This window comes from Echiichthys vipera (genome assembly GCF_963691815.1).
Source record: "Echiichthys vipera genome assembly, chromosome: 14".
Taxonomy (NCBI): Eukaryota; Metazoa; Chordata; class Actinopteri; order Perciformes; family Trachinidae; genus Echiichthys; species Echiichthys vipera.
Window position 1 is genome coordinate 20,852,063 of NC_139839.1, and position 25,387 is coordinate 20,877,449.

At 39.4% G+C, this 25,387-nt stretch overlaps 3 protein-coding genes across 3 annotated transcripts; 1 reads left to right on the forward strand and 2 right to left on the reverse strand.

Annotated features, from left to right (window-relative positions):
- The first annotated feature begins 56 nt into the window (after positions 1–56).
- On the forward strand, positions 57–4,283 carry banf1 (barrier to autointegration nuclear assembly factor 1). Its single transcript, XM_083927335.1, has 3 exons — positions 57–148; positions 1,541–1,702; positions 2,307–4,283. The coding sequence occupies exons 2-3, from the start codon at positions 1,577–1,579 to the stop codon at positions 2,451–2,453; spliced, it is 273 nt and encodes a 90-aa protein (XP_083783461.1). The 5' UTR covers positions 57–148; positions 1,541–1,576; the 3' UTR covers positions 2,454–4,283.
- A 1,644-nt stretch (positions 4,284–5,927) lies between these two features.
- gng3 (guanine nucleotide binding protein (G protein), gamma 3) lies at positions 5,928–9,325 on the reverse strand (the record flags this gene model as incomplete). The annotated part of the gene is made up of 3 exons (XM_083927382.1): positions 9,216–9,325; positions 8,243–8,342; positions 5,928–6,056 (listed from the first exon to the last, which is right to left on the reverse strand). Exons 2-3 carry the CDS (start codon positions 8,339–8,341, stop codon positions 5,928–5,930), a joined length of 228 nt encoding a protein of 75 aa, XP_083783508.1. The 5' UTR covers position 8,342; positions 9,216–9,325.
- A 12,971-nt stretch (positions 9,326–22,296) lies between these two features.
- LOC310956964 (dual specificity protein phosphatase 10) lies at positions 22,297–25,153 on the reverse strand (the record flags this gene model as incomplete). Its single annotated transcript, XM_083927352.1, has 3 exons — positions 22,297–22,562; positions 23,394–23,696; positions 24,205–25,153. The coding sequence occupies 3 exons, from the start codon at positions 25,151–25,153 to the stop codon at positions 22,297–22,299; spliced, it is 1,518 nt and encodes a 505-aa protein (XP_083783478.1).
- Positions 25,154–25,387: the final 234 nt, after the last annotated feature.

Here is a 25,387-nt window from a genome sequence, read left to right on the forward strand (position 1 = left end):
AGAAGTTCTCACCCGTGACGTCAGGACGCAAGAAGTGGACGCACGGCGCGTTGCATTGTGGTCGCCGGTGCCTGGACAGAAACAGAAAGCAAAGCTCAACAGCGAACAACCCGTTAGCTAATATTGAGCCTGGTCAGGACAATAAGAGGTAAGTTAATCCCCAGCCAAGAGGCCGTGTGGTTGTTATCAGCTAAAATGTGCCGTAAACAAAGAAGCCGCGATATCAACGGGACAGTCGAGAGTATTTAGTTGGTTACTGTTGAGGCAACTTTAGCGTTGAGTTGCTTTGAAGGCGCCTAAATTCTGCCGTGGAGCTTCACCGCGCTAACTTTACCCACTGACTAACGCTGTGGCGAGGGTCACCTAATGTTGTTTCTGACAGCGAACAGCCCCTGGTAACAAGCAGTGACTCGTATGGAAATGAAGGATAACTCTGTCTGAATCTAGTGAACGTTAGCTCGCGGTGCTAACGCTGTTAGCACTGACGCGTATTACGCGCGCAATTCAACACCGAGGCTGTAACGTGATCGTGTTGTTGCTGTTCAGTGAGTGTAAACACATCCACGTTCATCCAGTGTGCCGTGTAGGTGCGTGACTGTCGTATACTAGGAAAACATGAACAGTAACTGGATAACCGTATTGGTGAAGCCTTTTGCTTGCCCGCTCGTTTCTCAAAACAATGGTTCATACATATCAATGTAAAATCTGCTTGTGTTAATTTAGGGATAAACTATGTTTATTTTTTACGTAGTTTTTCCTCCCACCAACTTTGCATGAATTGAAATGTGTCTCAGGGAAATAACAATTGATCAAACACCGGTTTCGCCTGTCAGTTTGTGCACCTGGCGTATCCTGTGCCGTCGCAGCATGCAGTGCAATCGAGTAATAGGAGGGTGATCTATTTTTAATTGTGTGTTATTATTACACACTGGGTTTCAAAATGAAACTGACTGTGAAGTTGAATGGATTCATTTTGGCCGTAACAGAAACTTAACACCCTGTTGTAGCTTGAACACGCCCCCTTCACATACTTGGTAATGCGTCCAAATGCAGAACTCTTATTGGGTGAGCAGCAGGAGTGATTTCCCCCTGTTACCGCCTGTTAGTTTAGGAGCTTTGCCCAGGTTTATCATCCCTGCCCACTTTTGACAATGCTCCTAGACTAACAGAATGCAGTCAAGTGAAACTGGCTGCAGAACAGCGTCTGCTGGTGTTTGTGGGCTGTAGACTGGTTCGAAATTGTAAAGAAGAAATAATTACTTTATTAATCTTTATTAATTAAATTTTTCGCTTGTAGCAGTTTTAGCCATTTTGTTTGCATGCAAACAACTAAAATTTGATGTCAGTGAAAGTACTTTATCTAAAGCCCACTCAGAAATGTACTAAGTTCCCAATAGTTAATTAAGATAAAAAATTCAACACACTAATAAAAGGAGGGATTCAATGATTTAAAAAGTTGGACAATGTTAGTGATGGGATTGCATCCTCTCCGTAGCATCTATTTTACATGATTTTAAGTTATATTGTCTTTGTGTTACAGTTTAGCTGGTGATATTTGACCGCCTACAAAGCAGCCATGTCGTCGACATCCCAAAAGCATAAAGACTTTGTGGCCGAGCCCATGGGTGAGAAGGCAGTGATGGCTCTTGCAGGCATTGGAGAGGTCCTTGGCAAAAGACTGGAAGACAAAGGTTTTGATAAGGTAATTTATTTTTTAGAGATTTAATTTTGTTACCTTTTTTTGTGCAATATAAACGTATTTGGTATATACCATCCATAGAGGGAGCGTTTCCTCACCGCAGTATTCTTTTCACAGTAATTTAATTTGTTTTAAAATCAGTAAACCTAAATAATGAATAAATTCAGTGATTTTAGTTAAGTTATTATTGTCACAAAATTCCAAGTCATTTAATAAGTGACCAGTGATAACATCATAACCAGGTTACCATACTTGAGGTAAGATTGAAATCAAATCAAGCGTATCTTGGTCAGCAGGCCTTTTATCATTCAGCCAACACAGCAAATTATAAAGCTAGCACAAAATTGTATGATGTAGGTTGGAATATAGGGTTGCTTTTTTTATTTATTCATTTTTGGCTTGACAGATACCAGTCATCTATAGCATGGCATCTATTCATGCAATCATCACTACAGAGTTTAAAATAAACACTTGTCTGAGCTGTTTGTCAAGTTGTGATTAAACATTGGCTACTTGACAACAGAGCCATTCATGTGGGAAATCCTGTAACACTTGCCTTTCTGCCCTGATTAGATTTTTCACTTGTGTGTTCATCTCTGCTCCACAGGCGTACGTCGTCCTCGGGCAGTTTCTAGTGCTAAAGAAAGACGAGGAGCTTTTCCGGGACTGGCTGAAAGAAAGCTGCTCCGCAAATGTCAAGCAACAAGGTGACTGCTATGGCTGTCTTAAAGAGTGGTGTGACGCCTTCTTGTAAAGCGTTCAATCCTTGTCCAAACTGTACATTACCTCTTTAGTGATCTCGATTCAATTCAGCTACACCATATATAAGAGCTGACACTGTACACACAACTGAAGTTATTGAAGTCAGTTTGTTTTTAAATAATACCTAAAGCTGTTAGTGTACTTCGGCAATCTTTTGCCCCTCAAACAGAATTCACCCACGACCATCTCAAGGTCTTTGACAAGTAGACCTTTGGCGAGGTCTTTTAGTCCCAGACTTGTATTCGCTAACTCTTTAAAAAAAAAAAATTGACATTAAATTTGTGAGTTGAGTGGATAATCACTGCCACTGTCACTTTTATAAGGGACAGTTTAACTAGTAGCAGTTAAAGCACAGGTGTAACTAATAACAATAACGATGTCCATGTCCATTTCGGTCTACCAGTAAGTCATGCCACTGAGGCAGCATGCAAATTAGCAGGGGTGGGACGCCAGGGCACCTAAATGTAATGCAGCCATTCTTTATGTTGCGCTGTGAGAAACGTATCTAGAGTTTCTAGTTCTGGGAATAAACTGCTCATGTTCATACATTTTAAATATTTAATTTGTCCAAGATCATTGGAACACTGCATGTACTTTCTGTTCAAGGATAGATTTTATTGTATGGTTCATTAATTGTTGGTCATGTACTGGGAATTGACATTTTTTTAAATGTTCTGTGTTTAAACCTTTTACCTTCAGACAAATTTTGATGTGTTTCAGTTCAGCACACATGTCTCTTTCTGTGTAACATGACGATTTACGAGTACAATCCGGACTAATATCTGTACTCACCTTCCTGCCCTGTTTGCCTGTTTTTAAAGCCATTAGAAAGTTGATGTAAGCTGGATTTTCTTAATATTTTTTTAATAGTGCATTATATCACAGTTTAGTATCATGTATAGGTCCACCAAGAATGTTTAAAAGTTTTCTTAAAGAGGTGGATTGTCTGTTTTGAAATGTCTTGCCGAGGATCTGACTGATTTATGTGACGCATAAAAACTAAACCTCAAAACTTATATTACACTGGTCTTGGCAGAGAAGATGATTTTTCATATGACAACCCGAAGATGGAAAAGTATATAAATAAAGATGCTGATGCCACACTCTCAAACACTGTCAAAAACGTGTCAGTCTATTGCTGATGACCTTTACATTAACAAATTAACTTTCATGTGTGTGTCTACTAGATAAGCTCAACAATACCGCTAACATTATTTTAGTAAAGAAGCATTTTGGACCTCACTGAGTAAACCAATCGGCACACTGTGTGTTCATTAACAGCAAATATGCTACCGTAGTTTATATGCTGTACTCTTGTGATAGAATGTATTTAAAGCTTCGGTAGAAGTTTAACTCGTTTCTCCTTCTGCGAAGTGAGGTCAAACCCATCTGATCTATTGCTTCACTTGTGTCTTTTATTCACATCTAAACAAAGGGGAATCACTGGTTTCCAGTAGCTTTAAATGAAGATGGAGTATCACAGTATATTTAGTACAGCATGTATTTTGTATCACAGGCAAGCCTGGTTTAGGTCAGGGCTTCATAGCTGAGCTTGATATTATCTTTGCTGGTGTTTCTAAACATGAAATGCCTTAATGCGTGCTAGTTTGAGCATTTTATTTGGTCCGATAAAGTACAAAACCTGCAGTAGTGCATGTCTAGGCTGTGCCACTTAATCTTCCACACACCACCAGCTGTTTGAAGATGTAATCGTTGTGTTGCAGCTCTTTGAAACACTGTCTGATGTGTTTGCATTTGACTGTCAAAACTCTTAATTTTTTTTTATTGCTGTTATTACAAATGAATAAAAGGCAAGTATACGTTTTGGACACTTTTTTTTAGCATGTTTGTTAAATATTTCATTTTTATCAAATAAAATCACAAATGAGAGAGAAAATCTTTGATAACAGGAGCTTTTATTTCAATACTTGGTTTTCTATGGTTACTCTTTCGCCAAAGCTCCACACTTGATATTTGTAGGCTATTGAAAATACATTGGGTTGTTTTTGAAATGGTCCAGAGCAGGGGCTCCAAAAAGTTTTATCATGTTGAAGATGCCATAGAGCTTGCGAGATGGGATCGTGTCTGAAGGAACTCCAAATGAGAGCGGCTTTCTTTTTTGTGGAAATTATTTAACAGACGTAAACCATTTCCTGAACTTTAGATGGAGAAACACCCACAGAGAAAGTGACGCGTTTAATTAAAATGGGAACTCCCAAGTGCTTCACATGGATGAGTAGAGACGTGATGTTGAAGTACCCCTCTGCTCTGGAGAACCTCTCGCACCTGATCGGTTAAAATGACGATGTACACCTTTCCTAAAAAGTACATTATTACTGCTGTATTTATTTTTTGCCTCAAAGAAATATAAAATTGTTCATGTGACAGACTCGAAAAGTAATAATCGAATAGCTGATTTAGCTTTGATGGCTTAGATTATATATTAAATGTTCATAACCCCTGGAATGTGTTTTTGGGTCTGTGTGCTATTGAACTATAAAATCTTGATTTGACAGTGAACAGATGCTCAGAATTGTTGCTTAAGTTTCACAGTAGCACCTATACATACACACACACATACACACACACACGTCCACATCCACACTACAGCAACAGTATAGAAATGAGCAAAATGCCAAGATCTTAATACAACTTAAATAAATAAATTGCTTACATGATTACACTCATGAAGAGCTGTCAGTAACTGCCAAAAACCCAGGAAACACATTAGTGAATACAAAATATACAGACAATAGATGGGATACAGCTCTAAAGGACAATCTAAATGTCGATGGAGAAAGAACACTGAATAATGACCGCTAGTTGTGTTATTATTGTGTGTTATTACGTCCATCTACAAGTAGCCACCACATGGGAAATGTCATACTTAATCACCTAACATAGGCATGTCTTTTTCTCAGTCTCCAGATCTCAAGTGTGGGGGGAGAACTTGCAGCACTGACCTATCAGAGCAGCATCTGAGACATGTAGCACCACCGTAATCCAAAGACCCAAAAGTGGGGAATCTAACCTCCCAGTTAAAAGCGTCAAATGCTGTAATACATGAGTCTGACCCTTGAAAGGGTGGAGCCTATTAAGACACTCGCTGCCCCGGCTGTTTCCTTTTTGGCAGTTACCTGTAATATAAATGAGCATGAAATGTGTTTTCAACCAGATGCTAGCTATTTCTTTAATGTATTTTTGATAATGATAACTCTGACTCTTAATTGATTGAATGTTTCAAGTTATTTTTGTTCTCCCCCTCTAACACTGAGACCGTTAGCAGTTAAAGAATTTAGTTCAAGACATTTTGGAGTGGATTGTGTACTGTACATCGGCAGCTTTTATGCAAGGTTACTATAGTACATTGATGTCTCATTTAGATCAGAAGTACATGTACACACACTGTACATACATGTACATACTGTACAGTTGTACTGTCAATCACAACAATCCCTGATTGGTCTCAAAGCAGAGCGCAGAAGAATTTCTTCTCCCTGAAGGGGTTCTCTGAGGTGGGCACGGGGCAGATCAGGGGGTCGTCACAGGAGTGCGCGTCGCAGTACGCCATCAGGTCGGCCGCTGCCTTTGATACCTGGAGATCAGGATGGTCAGATGTAACGTGACTCATGAACAAGATTACATTAGATTACACTGTTTTCAACACACACTAAAATAAAAGTCCACCCTGTGATGTCATTAATCTGCCAGTCTCAGGTCCCTAGACACAGAATACAGTATTACCTACATTGTTTTTGTTTGTTCTGTTTCTGTTTTGTCCACTTTTTCATTGTGCGTTGTGCTGCAGGTGAAGCTGTTGGTTTAAAATGCTGATAAATAATACGCATAAACACTAACAGTGTTGTCAGGGGTCTAATTTTGATTTAGCTTTAGTTTACATAAGTGATCAGATAAAGCTAGTGGGTCATTATTGCAAATTAAACCCCGGCGTGAAGGGGTTTGATTAACAATAATGGCCTGCTCGCTCTACGTGACCCCGGTTATTCCGTGGCTACTTACTATAATTTGACACAAATAGACTAGGATCAGAATTGGATTTATGGCAATGGTGTGTTATTAAGAAATAATTCAATATAATTACAGTACAATACAATCGACCAATCTGACTCAGCAAAGCAGCATAATAAACGTTTATGAGAATTTTATATAACCCTTCTGAAGGTCGTTAGTATATTGTCTTACAGCTCCAGTTGGGGTGGGACAAAGTATCGATGCCCCAATATATAGTATTACTTCTCCTTGTGATACGTTATTGATACGCCAGAGCCAAATACAAATATTTTTTTTATTAAAGGGAGCAATGAATGTGTCATTTTTTGCAGTCATTTGTGACTTTTTTGTTTTCTGTAACTGTGTTCCACTCTTTGTTTCTGTCTGAGGTCTGTGCATGTCATTGTATGCAGTGTGTAGTCATAATATTTCATAATAATGGCACCATTTAATAGCCTCGCAAGACTAGCTCCTGATCTTGCGTGATCCTCTGTATTTAACTCGCAAATTATGCGAATTAATCCATCTGGCGGAGTCGGGTTCACCATTAACAGCCCCTCACCAGATGATTTTACACAGTCTTGGGTTTTACTCTTAATATTTTGGCGTCTTTCAGGGAGCTCAAATTTGGCTAATTAAGACCTGACCTAACTAAGTCAAAACCTAAATGGAATTGTATCAAATATTGCTCTACCAAATCTGCAAGAAATAGAGAATTTTGAATGTGCCTGGACATGTAAATGGGTATACCGCTCTAAATAATACAAACAGGATGAACAGGTGAAATATTGATTCGATTGAAGTTTGCAGTTACAAAGGTATCACAGTTCATCAGTGAGCACAAAAATAGACAATGGAACAATACGGAATCCATACCAATAGAATCTGAGTGGAAAATATGAGAATCGGCACATAAATATATGGGTAAAGAATATGGAAATCCCTGAATATATCAAAATAAAAAGTTCTTGAATGCCTCTAGTTTTGCTCTATGGATTTATATCTAAACTGTTTTAAAGGTTCACATGAAATGTTTGAAATGTTTTGCAAAGTCTTGGAGGAAAGAGTAGGAACCTCTCCCAAAAGACACTTCCTTTTTCTGAACACTGCTGGTTCAAACGTCTTCTCATGTCTTTTCTCCCTCCATAAAGTTATGCTTTACCAGAGGTGACAGCAACTGAAAACTGTCCCTAAAACAGGATGCTAATAGCCTTGTATAAAAGTTTGGCCGTATTTGGCCATACATTGTTTTTACACTGAGGGATTGTTCATTTCAAGAGTCAAGGTGCCTCTGCAAGATGTCATTGGGAACACGACAGAAGCCAATACCAGACGAAAGCTTTGACCTAAAGTGCATTTGAGAGGGTCACCGGTAATTTCATTCATTGTGCAGCAGTATTAATCATTGAACGTCATGTTGCAAATTAAGATTTAACATGTTATTTAATCCAACACATCACTGTGATATAAATGCTAATAACTGAATCAGCACCTCTATGACCCTGTCAAAACATTAAAGGTGTCATAAAAGTAAATATTTTAGCAGACTGGTTTTATTGGATTTTACTAGATTGTGCAGGTGTGCCTAATAAAGTGGCCACTGAAGGTATTTCGTGCTGTAACGTGTATGAATTTGAGTTTGGAAAAGGTGTAGGAACCCTGTCTGTGTAGTTATTAATAATCAGCTGCTTCTCTTCCCTCCTTTGTATCGTGTTTTAGGACATTACATTATGATTTATATCTGAATGCGAGGCGGGCAGCTTGTCTTACCTTTATCCTGCAGAAACTCGCCTCTATCTTCAGCTGCTCCACCAGCTTCCTGGCGTGGCCGACACTCATGGTGCTGTTCACTGGGGTGTCTCCTTTCATCCTGGACACAAACAGCATGTAAACGACGTGGATTGGAACTGGATGGAAATAGATTCTGTTTGTTGTTTTTTATTATTGAAATAGTTTCCCTGTAGTCCTGCTTCTCCATGAATGACTGATCCATAAATCCTAGAAGCTTCACTTTGACTGAATGTATTTCTAAATAAATAAAAATGTACAGATCATTAATGGTTAGCAATAAGTTGTGACTGAAATGTAGTGTCCTGTTCACACACCTAGAGTTAGGCTTTTGATTGCAACGCTAGCCTTTAAATATACGTTTTTTACTGTAAGTGGTGGATCAAATGAACTATATGTTTGAACTAAGACAAATAACATTATACATTACTATTATGTCATAACTGATGAACGCATTTATTGATTATTTATCTATTTTGCTACAACCCAAGCATGGTACCAGTAAGTCTCCCATCATGAAGTATAAATATTAGTCAATATTGTGTCATAGAATTGGCACAGCTGCTAAATTTGGTCATCTTATATGACGACAAAAGCATATATGTATAAACTTAAATATATAATATATATACATATATAATATCAAATGCAAAAGAAACATGTATACTGGGCCAAATGGCCAGATGTATTCACCATGGCCCACAGAATTTACCCTCTAGAAAAATCAAATGTAGATTAAATTAAGCACCGCAGCCATACAGGCGTTTATGAAATGATGAGTAAAAACACATATGACTGAAAATAATGTGTCACAGATGGAAAAGGAATCAAGTAGAATGGATGTCAACAGGGGGAAAAGCAGAGCAGCAAAGGAGCAAGTCTATTTCAACCATTCTGGACCTTTCTCCATTGTCTTTTTCCTTCTATATCTCCATCCACCCCCTTTTCTCCTTACCCGTATTAAAGTCCTCTTCAGGTGCAATCTTCCCCCCTCTTCTCTCTCTTCTTTTCTGTCTTTTCCGCCTCTCTGTGACCCTCTGTAAGCTTACGTTTGGTGGTATCGGTGTAGCCGGACCCCACCCCTCACAGACAACAGCCTGGATGGTACCCTGCTCTGTACAGTCCACTGCACTGCAATTCTGCCACAATGAGCAGTAGAATTGTGGTGGATGGATATGATCCCCCCTCAGCAGTGAGTGGTACATGCCAGACAGAGGGAGGGGGGAGCCATCGATTAAGGTCCTCTTATGAGGGCGGATCGTACCATATCTGATCCTAGGAAATTGGGGCCAACTGACATCTCTCAGGTTTCAATCTCTGGTATTGGAACAGGATGGTCTATGTGTGGTTTTGATTTTCAGTACTAAAGATTATGGCCTGTAGAGCCTTTGATGTGAGGCCTGAATCACTACATGTCTCTGTGCCTTTAGTGATGCCCACCCTCTCCTCTGTTGCTATGGGGACTGCTGCCGTCTGGTTTAGTGGTTTACATCACCGTTTAAATTGAGACATGTCTGCTGGTATTTAAATGTGAGTGTGTATATAATAAAGATACAATAAATATTCCAATTATAGAGAGAAGTGTCACATGTAAAAGCAGAGTAGCTGCACTGTTGTCAGTAGCCAGCTCTTATGATGCTCTCAGACCAAAGAGCCTGTGGAGGTAAGAACGTCACTAGCACTCATAGACTATGTTGGCACTACGTCAGGCGCAGGCCGTAAGCTATTTAATGCCTAGCAACCGTTGTGTGTAACCGTTAAGTAAAGCTTGTTTTAGAAAAGGGCATTTTAGTAAATGTGATGCATCTTCTACATCGTGGAGACTCAGAGGAAACTCGAGCAGACGGGCTGATAACCGGTAACTGAAGTCTGAAGAACGGCCCGACGCCCTCTTTGCTAGGCTAGTGTTCCCCCGGCTTTAATGGCGCTATGATTGTGTCCGTCGCTTGTCTTTTGTTCCCCGGAGCTGACCACTCTTTCAGTTGTACTGTCTCTGGTAGCGAGGAGGCGCATTCTTTGTTGTTTGTCCTTCGTGCTTGCCGTCGTAAATGCCTCACGAGCGCACTAGATAAGCCATGCTAAAGACTTGTTGGTTTCATTGAGAACATGTTATATCCTACAATAGAGGCAATATTTATTTTTTATTACTTTGGGGGTAATGTAGCATAACCTTATAGACATCCTCAACGGCATTCTATTGCTAGGCAACAGCCTTGTTAACTTCCTGTCAGTTGATGTCATTCACACACAGTAACAGGAAATAAACTAGGACTAAGCAAATAAACGTGTAATGTTTATGTTTACATCTTTGAAAAGGTCCATAGTCAAGTAAAGAGTTGACTAAAATCATGACGATGTCTGGTGAGTGCACTAAACAAATGGCGACAATAAAATAGTCCTTTAGTTATTTTTCTTTTATAAATACAGTAGCCTATATTTTATTTATTTTTTCATTATTGTATAATACTGGATACAGCTGATCTCCACACGCCTTACCAGTTGTTATTCAGTAATATTGTTTATTAAATCTTCGATTGTCATTTAATTATGTAAAAAAAACAACCACAACTGTATTTGGGCATGTGTAATGTAATCTAATGGAAAATCGTTATGAATTCATGACAGTGTAAACTAGTGTTGAAAATGTACATGTGCACACACTGTGCCAATACTCTGTTTGATCTCAATAGTTTGCCTTTTATGTGTTAAAATGACTGATTTGAATCTTGATTACTGTGCCGGGCACTGCAGAAGACCTTCATGATGGCAGAGTGAACAGCAGTATATTTGGATCGACAGTACATATACACTGCTCTGCAGTTTAACGGCTCCATCTGCTGGATGGTGCTGGCAGCTTTCAATGCCTCACTGATTTGTGAAGAACCAGCTGCCAGATACTGTATGTGAGCCCCAAGCTTCTTTTGATGTAAATATATAGTATACTATTTATAATAAAATATAAGATCGAATTTTAGAAATAACTTGCTCTACAGAAACAGTAATACATGCTGCAATATACACGAGAATGTAAGGAAGTAATCAAGAATAAAACCCATTTGACTCCAGTGAACCTCATGCTCTTCTTTAGGGAAAATGAGCATGTGCCGAATGAAGTTTGGCGGCTTTTATGTCAATGTCTTCATGTTTCGACCATAGACTGTATGAAAAATGGACGTAGCATACCCATCGTGGTCCGCTCTCTCAACTTGTTCCAATTGTGCTCACCTATGGGAGACGCCATCTTGTCAGACTTTGACTCTGCCTCAAAAATTCACAATTCAGTGTTGTCATGGGGATATGAGCTAAACATACGGACCAGAATGTGTTTTTGTACCATGCCTTAAACAGGTTTAATTATGCTGTGAAATGGGCCTGTAACATATGAGAAACTGCTCTATCATGAAACCTGCTCCCAGTGGACACTCTGAGAACTGCAGTTGTTGACACTTCCTTATTGGATCAACCAGGAAGTCGCTGTGTTGGGAGCTTGGTTTTGACCAGATCAACTAATTAACTGGTTGCAAATGACTAAATGCTCCTAATACACTATACTGTAGCTGTAAGTATTAACAAATGTATTTCTCAACAACTATAACTCTTCTTGTGAAAAGTCCAGTGTATAAAAATTTGATCTTTCATTTCTCGTCAATACACTAGTTTAAACAAACATTTTAATTCTGCAGGGACTTAGCAACATTACCTGTAATTTGAGGACCAGTTATAATCCTTGTGAACCATTTTTTTTTTATCTTGGCACAAACTCTAAATAAACAGTGACAGCAGGTACAAATCATTACATGACTGAATGGCTGAAACGCTCCCCAGATGGTCCCTAAGACCTCCTGTTTCATCTCTGCAGGTTACGCTCTGGTGTAATTAGTGTGGGTGCAAGCCATCCCACAAATAAGTAATTCATAATATGCTGCCATAATGATGATAATGTCACAGTAAAAGTGTAAAAGGTAATGCGGATGAGCTGTGGAAATGCATTTATTAAAAAGGTACAAGAAAAGTCAACTTTAAATGTGTTAATCTATAAATACAGCATAATCTGTTTTCATTTCAATTATTACCTCGCTTGTGTGTTTAATTGTCTATTATGCTATACATATTACAATTAATTAACATTGAAAACATTTTACTTAATTAACAATCCTTAATTAGGTTGAAACTAATTACCGTCAAGGCACACTGGAGCCTTCTAGTGTGGATACCTCAAAGCTGAGAAACAGAGTTTTATCACTGGATTTTTTACTCACTGGAAAAATAAGCTTGAGCCTGCGACGCAAACACAAATTTATAGTTTGTTAAATTCGAGAGATTTTCTAAAGTTGTATTTCTCCCATAAAGTAAATTAAATGAGATCTTAAAGCTCTTTCGTTATCCAGCTGAATGACGCTGTCAGAATATCACTGCCTTCTCAAACAAAATGCAGTTTCAAATCAAAACCAGTGTGACCCGATCGATGCATTGCTAACATTTTGATTTGAATCCATGCAGCAGATAGTGCACTTCTCTGCCTCGAGGTTGATGTCGATAAATATTGAAACAATGTTGATTTTCATTTCAACCCATTTGGGCCATTGATTCCATCGCTGGCTAACAGACGCTGAATTGCTGGACGCGTTTCACTCTCAACTGTGGTTTTGATATTGAAGAACAAAAAGCATGATGCGTTATCTGTGTGACTCTGAGCGTTAATGTCTGACGCTTTTAACAGCTGCTGCATCTCCATTTTTCTCCAGAATGGAACCACAGGAAAACATCCGCTATAATTACCAATCATGCAGCAGTGGCTGATGAGCTATTGTGTAAAATGTATGCACTTTGATTGTCCAGTGGACTGATGACGGTACACTCGTTTTATATAAATGCAACGTAGATAGGGGATCATTTAGACCAGAGCACCATCCTAGATATACAGTATTTCACAGATATGCTTGCTGTTAAGATTGAGGTGTGTGCCAGCGAAACATTACTATGGAAACATTCAGGATGATCTCCACTGAGTAATATATCAGGAATTGTGATATTATATGTAACTAGGTGGACCATAGGTTCTTACTGTATATGTTGATTCTTGAAGCATGCATGCACTGATCGATATATATGGTTTGTTACATAATTGGATTTTTGCAGAATTTCTTTTTGTGCAAACCTGTTATATACAACAGCACTAAATTGTTTTATTTAATATGTTTTGGGGGAAATGTCATCACAGCATTTCATGTAAAAAAAAAAACAGTCTAATTTGACTCACATGATCAAATATGCTATAGCTAGGCTGTTTGCACCTGTTTGTGTAGTGTTGAGTCGAGACAGACCGTAGTAGTTCACAAACCAGCTAACTAGCCACCTACATTGTATTTTAGCTAACCAGCTAGTTGATAGCCTGTTTAGTTGTATGTGTAACGTTATGTCTCACATACTGTATACTGTATGCTTATACTGTAGATGTGATGTACACAAGTCACCCACAAACTAATAAATCTTGTCAGGCTGCATCCAGTTTGCTACGGCTGGATATCATAAAAAAAAGATACGATACCAGTAAGAATCCCAGTATCCTTAAAGTTTTACCAAGAGTAATAATTTATACCTTTTTTTCTACTTCATTCAATCCCCATCGTGTGAATGGAAGTATTCTGTTGCGTAAAATACCACAACCACTCCTCCTTATCCTAATAATTTGTACATGAATATATTTTGAAAGAGTTGTATTTAACACTTATTTAAAAATCTAAATAATAACAAACAAAACTGCACAATAAAGTATTATTTGGACTTGACTTCACCACACCACAGACAAAAAAGATGGTGTCAGTGTAGTGTACAGCTGAAGCTGAATGTCATTAGTTCAGCAAGTATTTGGTCTTAAACCAATTAAAAATTTGACTTGATAATAGCCTAGATGAAAAATGATCATCAGAGTTATCAGTTTATCCAGATATAACGCAAATCAAATAAAAGGGAACGGATTCTTGAACCGGTTCTGTCCGGATTATTTGAATCTTGGTGTCATTTAGCAAACCACCCCGCGTTTCCACCATTTTTGCACAGAACCATTGTAATCAAGGATGCATCGGCACAATGCACAACACTGATGTTGTCAAAGTTGAACCAATTTGAGAAAAAAAACAACTTTTTTTTCTGGTTCAAGTTTGGAACCAACTTTTCAGGTTCGAACTGATTTATTTTTGGTCAAAATGATCCGAACGGTTCGAAATCTGGTGCACAAACCGGAATAGACATGTATATCTGTACCACATTTCATAGCAATCCATCCAATAGTTGCTGAGACATTTCACTCAAAACCCCAAATGTCGAGGAAAAGTCAGAGCATCGTCAGCGTATATAGGGTTCATCCTCTGAGGACCATGAACGTCTTTACAAACATTCATGTCTATCCATTCAGTAGTTGTTGACATATTTCAGTCTGGACCAAAGTGGTGGATTGATAGTCAGAGCGACATTGTCCTTCCCAAAGCAACGCAATCAAAATTTGGTTTAGGTGTAAACCGGAGATTACCGGTTACCACTTGGACTCAGATTTACAAATTAGAGACAGAGGGGTCAGAATGAAATACAGACCTGGTCCTCACAGCTAAATTCAGTCAGTACATTACTGCCCGATACAGCTCATGCTTTTTGTCTGCAGTAGTTATTGTCTGGCAGTGAGTTTGTTTTAACCTCTCTCACTGATCGATCCGCCCCTGGTGCTCAATCACACAGCTCTGAATCCCAAACCAGCTCTTATGTAATGATGGGCAAAGCAGATCCGGGTGGGGTGATCATCTAAATCATCAATTGCAACTGTCCGTTTGTATCGATGGTAGTGTAACTGCTCAATACTTTCCAAATAGACACTGCTGACTTCATTCAGAGAGTGCTGGTGATCAGTCAGCAGAGAGCCTCAGCCTATCACAGCGCATGCGTTCATCGTATGTTTGAGTTTAACAAAGCTTTCAGACAAAATCATAACAAATTCAAACAACAGACGCTGGTTATTTTCTCAGGGTTTTTTTTTTTTTTAATGAAAAGAGCCAGTTCCAGTGTGTTTACTAGAAATGAACATGGAGAACAACTTCACCATCCAGCCATCAGATTTTGTACTGCAAACATTAGAATGTCAATCTGGTAACATTACCATATTCAGCTATAACCAGCAAAAGAGAAGATGTGGCAGCAATGAAATCACTTGATGGGAAAGCATCAGTCAAGTCACCGCACACAGGAACCAGATCAGTAAGAGCTGCTGTTAATTAAACATGTAAGAAGTGGAAGAGAAAGTACATTTGTGAACTGAGTTTGTCCAGAGAGTAGCTCCTCAAAACTTTTTATGCAGCTTGTGTGTCTGTGTATTGCACAACTGTTCTGCCTGGCTGGGAGTTTGACGTCATGCCAACAAAGTATAAACCAATGATCAATTTCCACACACATCATTTTTCTTGCCATCCTTGTAACCCTATGGGGTAAAAGCTGCTGCAGTCTAAACTTCATTCTTATCTGGGAAGTCATGGATGCACGGAAGGCCTGTGTAAATTTGAGATAATATTCTTGACACTGGCTGACTTGCTACAGATTCTCTGAGGCGTATTTCAGTATAACGCACTTGATATTTTGCATATTATTTTGTGCTGCAAGATGATTTATAGATGCGTGCCCATGTATGCTAAGATTATATTTTGTTGTATAAAGAAGCAAATTAAACTAGATCCAAATGTATTATAAATGCAGTTTTTCATGACTTTTTAAAGGGGACATATTATGTAAAACTCACTATTCAGTCCTTTTCACGAGGGGGGCTTAAAGAAACAGGCACTAAAACGGAGCATTCCAGACAGAGAGGGAATACGGGTATATTCAGACAGGCAGTATGAGAAAATTATGCATTTTTTAAACATTAAAGCATGTAAACATGTTGTAGTAAAAACCCCAAAAACATGTATGAATCTGAAAATGAGCACAATAGGTCCCCTTAAATTTCAGGCTGTTTACCTCAAAAGTAAACATAAAATACAAAAGACCCTTTATTCATCTTTCGCTAGATGTGGGTTTAACTTTGTCTGTTTTACTGACATTGGAAGAGCCATTATCGTTCAGTATTTTATCAACCAATTGTAGTTTAAAAGTACTTGACATCACATCATAACATGAGATCAACTGCACATGCTGCATATAAATGCAACTGAATTTGAACAGAATATTGTTTTGTCATTCACACCAGAACTACTGTAAAAAGCAGTCTTATCAAATTGAGCTAAAATCAACTGAAACCTTGCAACTGAAGCATGCAGGTTGTGAATGCGTGTTGAACTGTGTAGATCTGTTTTAAAATAACGTTAATACGCACAGTCAAATTCACTTGACAGAAACCTATGGAATGCAGCTTTTGTACATTTTTGAGTTGTGTTATAAAACAAGAAAACAGTGTGTACTATTAGCTAGCGGGCTTAAGCACAGCGGTATCCTGACATTCTCACATTGATAATGCTAGCATGTTGATGTTTAGCAGATATATGCTTAACATCTTGGTTTAGTATTGTTAGCACCCGATCTGCACCAGCCACCTGATCGGTTCTGTACATATACAGACTCTTTCCTGCCCAATTCTTACCGCACGTGAAACTTTGATGGACAACACACTAAAGATGCTATGTAACAACTTTCTGTTGTTTTATAGTTATTAGCATTACTGCCATTCGGCTGGACTGGAATGTAAATGCTGAACTATTCTAGATGTAATTATTACACACCTGTTTGTGTAGTGTTTAGTCGAGCCAGGCCGTGGTAGTTCACAAACCAGCTTACTAGCCACCTAAATTTTGTTGTAGCTAACCAACTAGTTGATGCCTGTTTGGCTGTATGTGTAACGTTATGTCTCACATATACTGTATACTGTATGCTTATAGATGTGATGAACACAAGTCACCACATACTCATACCATACATTTTCGTCAGACTGCTTCCAGGAGAAGTTAGAACTTGTTGTTTAAATGTTTTAATCAACAGCATTCTGTAATAATCACATTGTTTTTTGACGATGGAAGTAGCTAAAGAGTTAGCCGTCTCTCTTTCTTCCTGTCTCTGTTGATATCGCACATGCACAGTAGCCTACCGATCGATGACAGACGCAGGTGTAGAATTGGGCATTGGGCAGTGTCTTATTCTGATCGGGCAGCAGGTGCAGATCGGGAAAGTGTGTTATGCTAACATTTGCGCATTAGCACTAAACACAAAGTACAGCTGAGGCTCATAGAAATATCATTCCCTTTTCAGGTATTCGGTAATAAACCCAAGTACTGATAAACAGACATTTTGACTGCAGATGGCGCCACATAAAAGGCAGGGGGAATAAAGTTTTTACAAATTATCCACTGAGGACCATGAAGAGCCATATTTCCATCCAATAGTTTTTGAGATATTTCATTCAGGACCAAAGTGGTGAACTGACTGAACTACATTTCTATCCCTAGAGCCACATTTGCACGTTTCAACATCATATTATACACAGTATCTGATACAAATATGCATCTTGTCAAAATTTCAGTTACAGGATTAATGTTTTAACGCAACAGTTTTTTAGTCATTTGATCCTCGTATTATTTCTGATAAGTACTAATAGAGGACAGTGTCAAGATTAGTGTCAAATATTCCTATGGATGTTTATGAAGTCGATCATAAAACTATGACTGAACCTCAACAACATGTCTCCTAAAATTAACCCAGCTGCAGAAAAAGCAACATCACATCGTTTCATGACCACAGTGAGCGATGAGATGAGCTTTTAAAAATGCCTTACTGCTACATTTGACTATGTATTCTTGCTATCATGCACGTAAAGGAAGACCAACGGAAAAAATTACAGATCCTACTGTTGTGCACATGGTCACTCTGAGATTAACACACTGCACAGAGGCAGCTCAATAGTAAAGCCCGGATTAAATAAGAACAATGAGCCCACTTTGTAACGGTCACCTTTAGCAATATTCAACACTTTGCATCAGCTAAATGTGACGTACAAAATAAAAGTCTTTGTGATATAGCAGCATTGTATTAGTCACAGTGCACCTCAAAGAATTATGAAGAGTATAGTCGGTACATGAAGGTAAAAACATTGTCTAAATACAAGGACCAGTTACTACAATATGAAAATATTACATTTGCTTAAGAGAAACAATCCATCATGAAAAGGAAGAGCGTCACAGGTAAGAGAACATGAGTTTAGGGTCTCTGAGGGAGGCGGGGCGGCGGGGTGAAACAGCACAGCATTACTATGACAGTCAAACCTGAAGAGTTCTTACCCCCGTTAGCAAGGAAGGAGGTGATCTGCTTTTTTCTTGGATCATCTCATTATCATCAGTCCCATGAATCAATATCCTCCAATTCAATATTTGGTACAGGAAATAACACAATGTTTCAAAATGAGCAATAAAGTACAAACAGGAATAATTAAGTTCCCACGAGTAAGCAATGCACGGATATACAAAGTTCTCAAAACCTTATCATACAAACTGTAACGGCTTTCCTTTTTTCAAGTGAAAAACACAAAAAGAAGATTCTTTACACACACCGACACTCACAGAGACACTGGCCCTTCAGTTTATATGAATAAAACAGAAAATGTTCCATTTCCTTCGATGTGTCTCTCGAGTACAAACGTCTGAGGTCAGCATTGACTCTGCACAGCAAGTCCATACAGCCTAGAATGAAAGAAATTGCGTCGACAGCCATTTTGCATATAAAGTCTGTATAAAAATCAAGGAGCAATAGCAACAGGCCCTCTTCAAAGGTTAATTCTACACCTACTGGGAACCGAAGAGACCGGAGCAGTGAACAACATGTTTGGTTGATGTCTCTCCAGTTGAAATAAAGGCGAGGTAAAAACAGGAATGCAGTACGCTGACCAACGTTTACTGAGGTCTGATAACAGGGACACTGTCATACTGCAACGCAAAGCACAGCTCAAGATCCTTGTCGTCGCTGCATTCGGAAGATGGCATTCTGTCCAAACAGCCTTGCATACAAAACAAAGATTCATGTAAAAAAAACAAAAAAACTGTGAATACACAGTTACAGTTAATGTGTATACCTTACATGATGAAGATGTTTGACTGTAGAAAAATATATATAACCTATATCAAAATCATTTGGACAGAAAATAAATCCAACAAGCAAAATTCAGGATCATTTTACAAAGTCCTATTCATAATGACAGCTCGGGAGGGCCAGATTACACAAGGCTTAACTGAAGGCATTTTGGTTGTAGAAACTTGCAACAGGGCATTTTGTCAAAATCTGGAAAAGGGGGACATGGGATTTGGTTAAAATATTGCAAGAATAGAAACAAATTCTAACAAAGCTCAGGTGTAAAAGTTTACTAAGATTTTTATTTGTTTGGGGTTTCACGGACACACGAGCTGTGCCTTCCCTCTGTACTCGAATGTGTTATTATGTGAGCTTTAATCAATAATAGGTGTGTGCTGAATCCCGGGGATCAGACCGCCGGGCGCCCCTGTCAGATTGCATAACCATTTATTTCCCATGTCTAAGAGAACAATTAAATAACATAAAAAGAGCACAAGTGTCCCTTCTACCTACACCTGAAACTTTTCTTTACTAGAATGTCACATTTGACACTGTTTACAATTAAAGCAATTCTTACCCTTCTGGCATGTCACACAGCACTTTCAACAACTCCGCCCCTCTCCAGAGTCCCACCCTCTTGCCTGACGCCTACGCTCCCTCCTCCCCCGACAGAAAATGAGCAGCGCAAGTGAAACGAAGCGACGAATGACGGGCAGGAGGCTTGGCTAATCATTTTATTCAGACTGATTAAAATGATTGGTCAGACTTTTATCAGCAATATATGCAAATTGAATATTGATAAGTTTCAACACCTGGTGGATTTCTTTCACATTTTAGTGTGCCTTACGCATATCAGGAGCATTTTAAGATTAAAAAAGAAAAAGTGTAAAAGACGCCAGAAAGGTAAGAATTGCTTTAATGGCAGAAAGAATTTTAGCAAAGGCTTAAATGATACATTTCTGTATTAACAGCCTGTTATCCAAAAATGTGTACGGCATCAGTTTAGAAAATGTGCAAAATAATTCTCATCAGCTACCAGAGAACATCACTTCTCCATTACGCACTGATTCTTCCCATATAGAGTGAATTAACTGATGTAATACACACGGAGATCAAAATAAGAGGACAAATTACTGGATTTATTCTGAGACGCTGTTTTATTCAAATTCTGAATACTTAAAAATAACAATACTTCAGAATAAATCCAGTTTGAATAATTTGTTCTCTTATTTTGATCTCCAGTGTAGAGTTTTATTAGGAAGCTATGATGCTTTGAAAAGCCGGATAAACGGCTGTTTGTATCTAATGGTTTCACGTCGTTTACAGCCTCAAATTTGAGACTCAATTTGCACTGACTTTACAGTGAATCAGTCTTTAACTGACTCTTATCACACCAAAGCCTTCATAATAAACGTCATGCATAGTTACGAGGGACACAGGTAAGAAGTTCAGTTAGGACAATAAGGCAAAAGAACAGTTAGGGAGTAACAACGATTGTTATCAACCAATCAGCTACCAGGCATCACCATCTCTAAAAACAGTGATGTCTTTTACTCCTTCACAAAGGCATTAAAATAACTAAATATAGAGAGAATTTGGCTTTGAGCGTCTTTAGAGTGACTTTAGGTAAGGTAATACGCCATGAAACGACACATTTTTCAATTTGGTTCACGGAAATAACAGTTGTACACTTGTCTGCAGCAGGATGTTAAAACAAATCAACTGCAAAATAAAAGTTAGTTTGAAAAAGTGTTTCCACCATAACATATAAATAGCTTGGCTCCTGACCAGACAGGTTAATCAGGATGTTAAATGTTACTGTTGTGTGCTTTTAATATTTAGAGAAATCTCGTTGAATGTCGGTGCACCTTGACATTTTAAATAATGCATTTATCTTATGAGTTAACCACAAAATAAATAGTGCACAGTTGGAGAAGATCCGTTGGTTTAAAGCACATCATTGCAGAAGGACAAACCTGCCAACCCACACAAACACACACACACTAGGATTTACAGCTTATATGACCATAAGCTGTAAATTCTAGTGTGCATAAACCCCAAATCAGCAAAGAAACCTTTCAGCTCTGCAGTAAATGTGTTTAGAATGGCCCTATTTCTGTGTATTAACCTGCATAATATAGTAAAGTTTTTATTCACACACATTAACACTGTGTTATATTGTTACTCCAACCCACACACACAGCATTCTTTCTTTTTCACTGCTAATATACAGGACGCTTCGCTGAAATCAAACCAGTCTTACACATTTCCATGAGCTGTTTGTCCCTTTTGTAGTAAGTTTCCCAGGTTAATGCTACTCATGTCCCTGCTCACTCCGTGTCGCTCTATTTCCAAATAGGAAAGAAAAAAACTATTCATGATAATATTAACCAAATACAGTGACTGAGGTCTACGTGATGTATTCAGTTGGAAAAACAGAACAAATGCATGGGAAGTAAAGTGCATTGTAACAACCTGCTACATGTGGTGGAAACACCAGATGAGTAGATGAAGTAGGACATTACCAGTGAACCTTTTCCATGTTTGCGTACCTGTTGTGCATGCGTTCAGGGTTAATGGCAACAAAGTCACTGTATTTCTCTGTGTGGCTGTGAATGTAAACAATAGGAACAAAAAGGAAGAGGCATCAGAAAAAAAGAAACAAGATATCTGAGCGTGATGTTAGGTCTATACAAAATATTGGCACATTATCTTATAAACAGTGTGCTGGATGATGATCATGTTGTTTAAGAGTTACTACTTAAACAAATGAAGCATCCAGTCTTTTGTCTCATGTTTCACAGTATTGAAAGTGCACTAACTGCCACACACCACCATTTCTCATCATGTCTACAATGTGCTGCGCTCTTCTTTTTGACACTCATCAATGCCACTTGAACCTCTTCTTTACCTTCGCTAACCCTCAAGCTCCTGACCCATGACCTTCCTCACACCTGTGTCTCCACGCCGTTAAGTTTAGGCATCAGGATACGAGGAGTCACCCCGGAGTTGAGGTCCCTCTCGAACTCCAAAAGTTGGCCCATGAAGTTTAGATTCGGGGACACCACTGGACGACGGCTCCGCACGTATTTGTAGGCATCTGTCATTGTCATGAGGGTGTGCTTCATAAGGTAGGCGATGACAATGGTTGCAGAACGGGACACGCCTGCCTGGCAGTGTACCAACACTCCCTGTCCACTCTGATATGCCTCCTCTGTGGAAGACAACAACACAAAAGCTGAGTTCAAATTGCTGATTAAAGAAGTAAAAACTGGCTTAACTTTGCATGCTGGCCAGCTGTGAGCATCTGTGACTATATAGAGTATCATCACTGTCATTTAAACTAACCTGCAAACCTCACTCATCAAGAGTCCTTCTCAACATTTCATTCCACATATCACCTTTTTTTGTTAAACACTAATAAACAAAAGTGATGTCTGTCACTACAGAAATGTGTCTAAAGGTGAATTTCTTCTAGTTTGAGTGGCTATGGATGATTAAAGCTGCCAATTATAATAAAATACAAAAAATACATGATAATAAAAATTTAAGGTAAGAAATGTAGAAATAAAAGCAAAAATTATCAAATAAATGTACAGGTTAATTTAAAGGTAAATACATTTTTAAAAGTATTTTTAAGATAAAATACTGTTTTTGATATCCCTACTATTTATTTACATATTTATTTATTGTTTTTACTGTATTTCTTTACCCATATGTAAATGGCAGGGTATGTCTTGATGGTCTCACTTAGCAGCCGTTATTAAAGCTATATTTTTCTATTTCTGTTCATATTTATTTTCAAATTAACCTGCACATTTATTTGATAATTGAGTCTTTCTTTTCTTCTTCTTTATTTATGTATTATAATGGCAGCTTTAGTCCTCCAATGTTGGCATTAGCAGCTTTGAAAGGAACTAAAAAGTGGATATTTAAATCTGATCACATTGCAGATCAATGCATCCTTTTGCTTTGTAGTAGAGTAGAAATTGTCACAGAAAAAAAACGTACAAACACATCAGCATATCAGAGGTGGGACTCTCACCAATGAACTCAAAAACCTCCTCAAAGTATTGTCGAAGGTTTTGCTTGCTGTTATCGGTGGCTGGTAGCCTTTTGTAGCGCAGTCCAGAGTTGACGTGGTAGAGGGGCAGGTGTGTGGTAACGTTGACCACGTAGCCGATGTTGAGGCGCAGCAGCAGGTCCAAGTCTTGGGCGTCTCTCTCGTTCCCCAGAAACAGGAAGGGCAGGATGGGACTGACCACGGCGTTCTCCATATCAGGGGTCATCATGGTCTCGTCGGACAGAGAAGCCGGCAAAGAAGACGAAAGCGGCAGAGAAAGGTGCACTGGAAGAAGACGAAACAGAACGAAAGTGTGTAGAGTACGCAAGAAATGACGAGAATGATACTTTAAAACATGTACAGGGTGAAAATCTAAAAAAACAAAACTTGGAAGTAACCAATTCTCCAATTAAATCACTGTATCAAAAGTTTGCCATATTAGTCTGAACGCTAAATAGCAGTATTGGCTATGAAGGAGGTCGGGCAATTAGCACTTTGATTATTTTATAACTTGAAAGAACTTGCTGTGATCCAAAGATGCTAGATGTTCCCAAATGTGGGTGTGTCTGATAAAAACACAGCAAATTATTTAACACTGGACGGGCTTAGAATCATGACAGCATATTCCAAACACAGACAGGTAACTAAAAACTATCCAACAGGGATGTTTTAATGGACATCTACAGTGAATAAGGATAAGTAGTGCTACCCAGCGGCGTGGAAAACAAGCTACTTCATAGATGTTATGTATATTTTACCACTTGCACTTAGGCGAATTGTTAGACATTCTTACTTCTGCTGTTCTCCTCATCTTGCTCTCTGTTCAGGGAGTTGAGAGCCAAGTGAAGTGACTTGGCCGATGGCAGGGAATATCCTCCCTCCCTTTCTCTTTGCCAGGGTTTGGGTTTGATGAGTGTGGTGGGGGCGGATGGTGGAGGTGAAAAGGACACAGGTGACGGTGGAGAGGGGGAGCGTGGATATGCTGCACCTCCGTCTTGCTCAGTTCCTACGTCTTCGGCTTTATTCAACAGCCTCTTCAGCGAGTTCTGGCCTTCATCATACCCACATCCTGACCTGCGGCCCATAAAATCGAGGGCAGCCATTTTTCCCTGCTGAAGTCGCCGTCGGCCAGCGCGGTCCGTAAGCTGAGGCTGCGTGTATTCCTGGAGGTTTTGACAGTCCAGGATGGCAAGGCCTGTTCCGTTACTGCCATTTTGGGCCTGGGTTGCACAGGTCTTCCCAGCTCCTACTCCCACCCTGGTACAATGATTCTTTTGGGCTTTAGAATGGGTCATCTTCTTGGCAAGTTCTTCAGGCCAAATAGTGCGCACGCTGTAGTCATCATCATCAGCTTGGAACATACCCATCTGATGAGCTGCACCGATGCCTCTTCCTGGGGGTTTGCTTCTGCGAGGGTTAAATGTCACCACTATGGGGTCGCTGCTGCAGTAGCTGCAGGTGGAGCTGCCTGTCTGAGAGGCTTTGGGGTTGCAGCCTGTGACGCAGCTCTGTATTGCCCGGAGAGGTGCTGAGGAGGACAGCGGGGTACAGGGCAGGCATCCCCCGACCAGTTTTTTGCGAAGGATAGCAGGGCTCTCAAAATTTCCAGCCTCGCCAGAGCAGGAGGCACAGCGGAGAGGTTTGAACAGGCTTGCTCGGCAGTCAGACACAGTACTGTTAGAAGAGGAGGTGTTGGAGGTGGAGGCGGTGGAGAGACACCCACCCAGATTTCTCAGGCCCATTTCTTTGCCTCCTTTTTTCACTGCTCCGACATTATGAACACAGGAAAACGAGGTGGAAGAGCTTCCTCCACCTCCTTGGCAGCTAGCAGAGCGCCCCTTACACCCTCTGCATCTTACCAACCTCCAGCAGCCGCAACTGAATGGGTGGCTGCAGTCGATAGTGCAGGTATGGTCAGGGCTGGGGAACCCTCCGGCGTGGGAGGAGCAGGGTGAGAGGGGTAGACCATGGAGAAT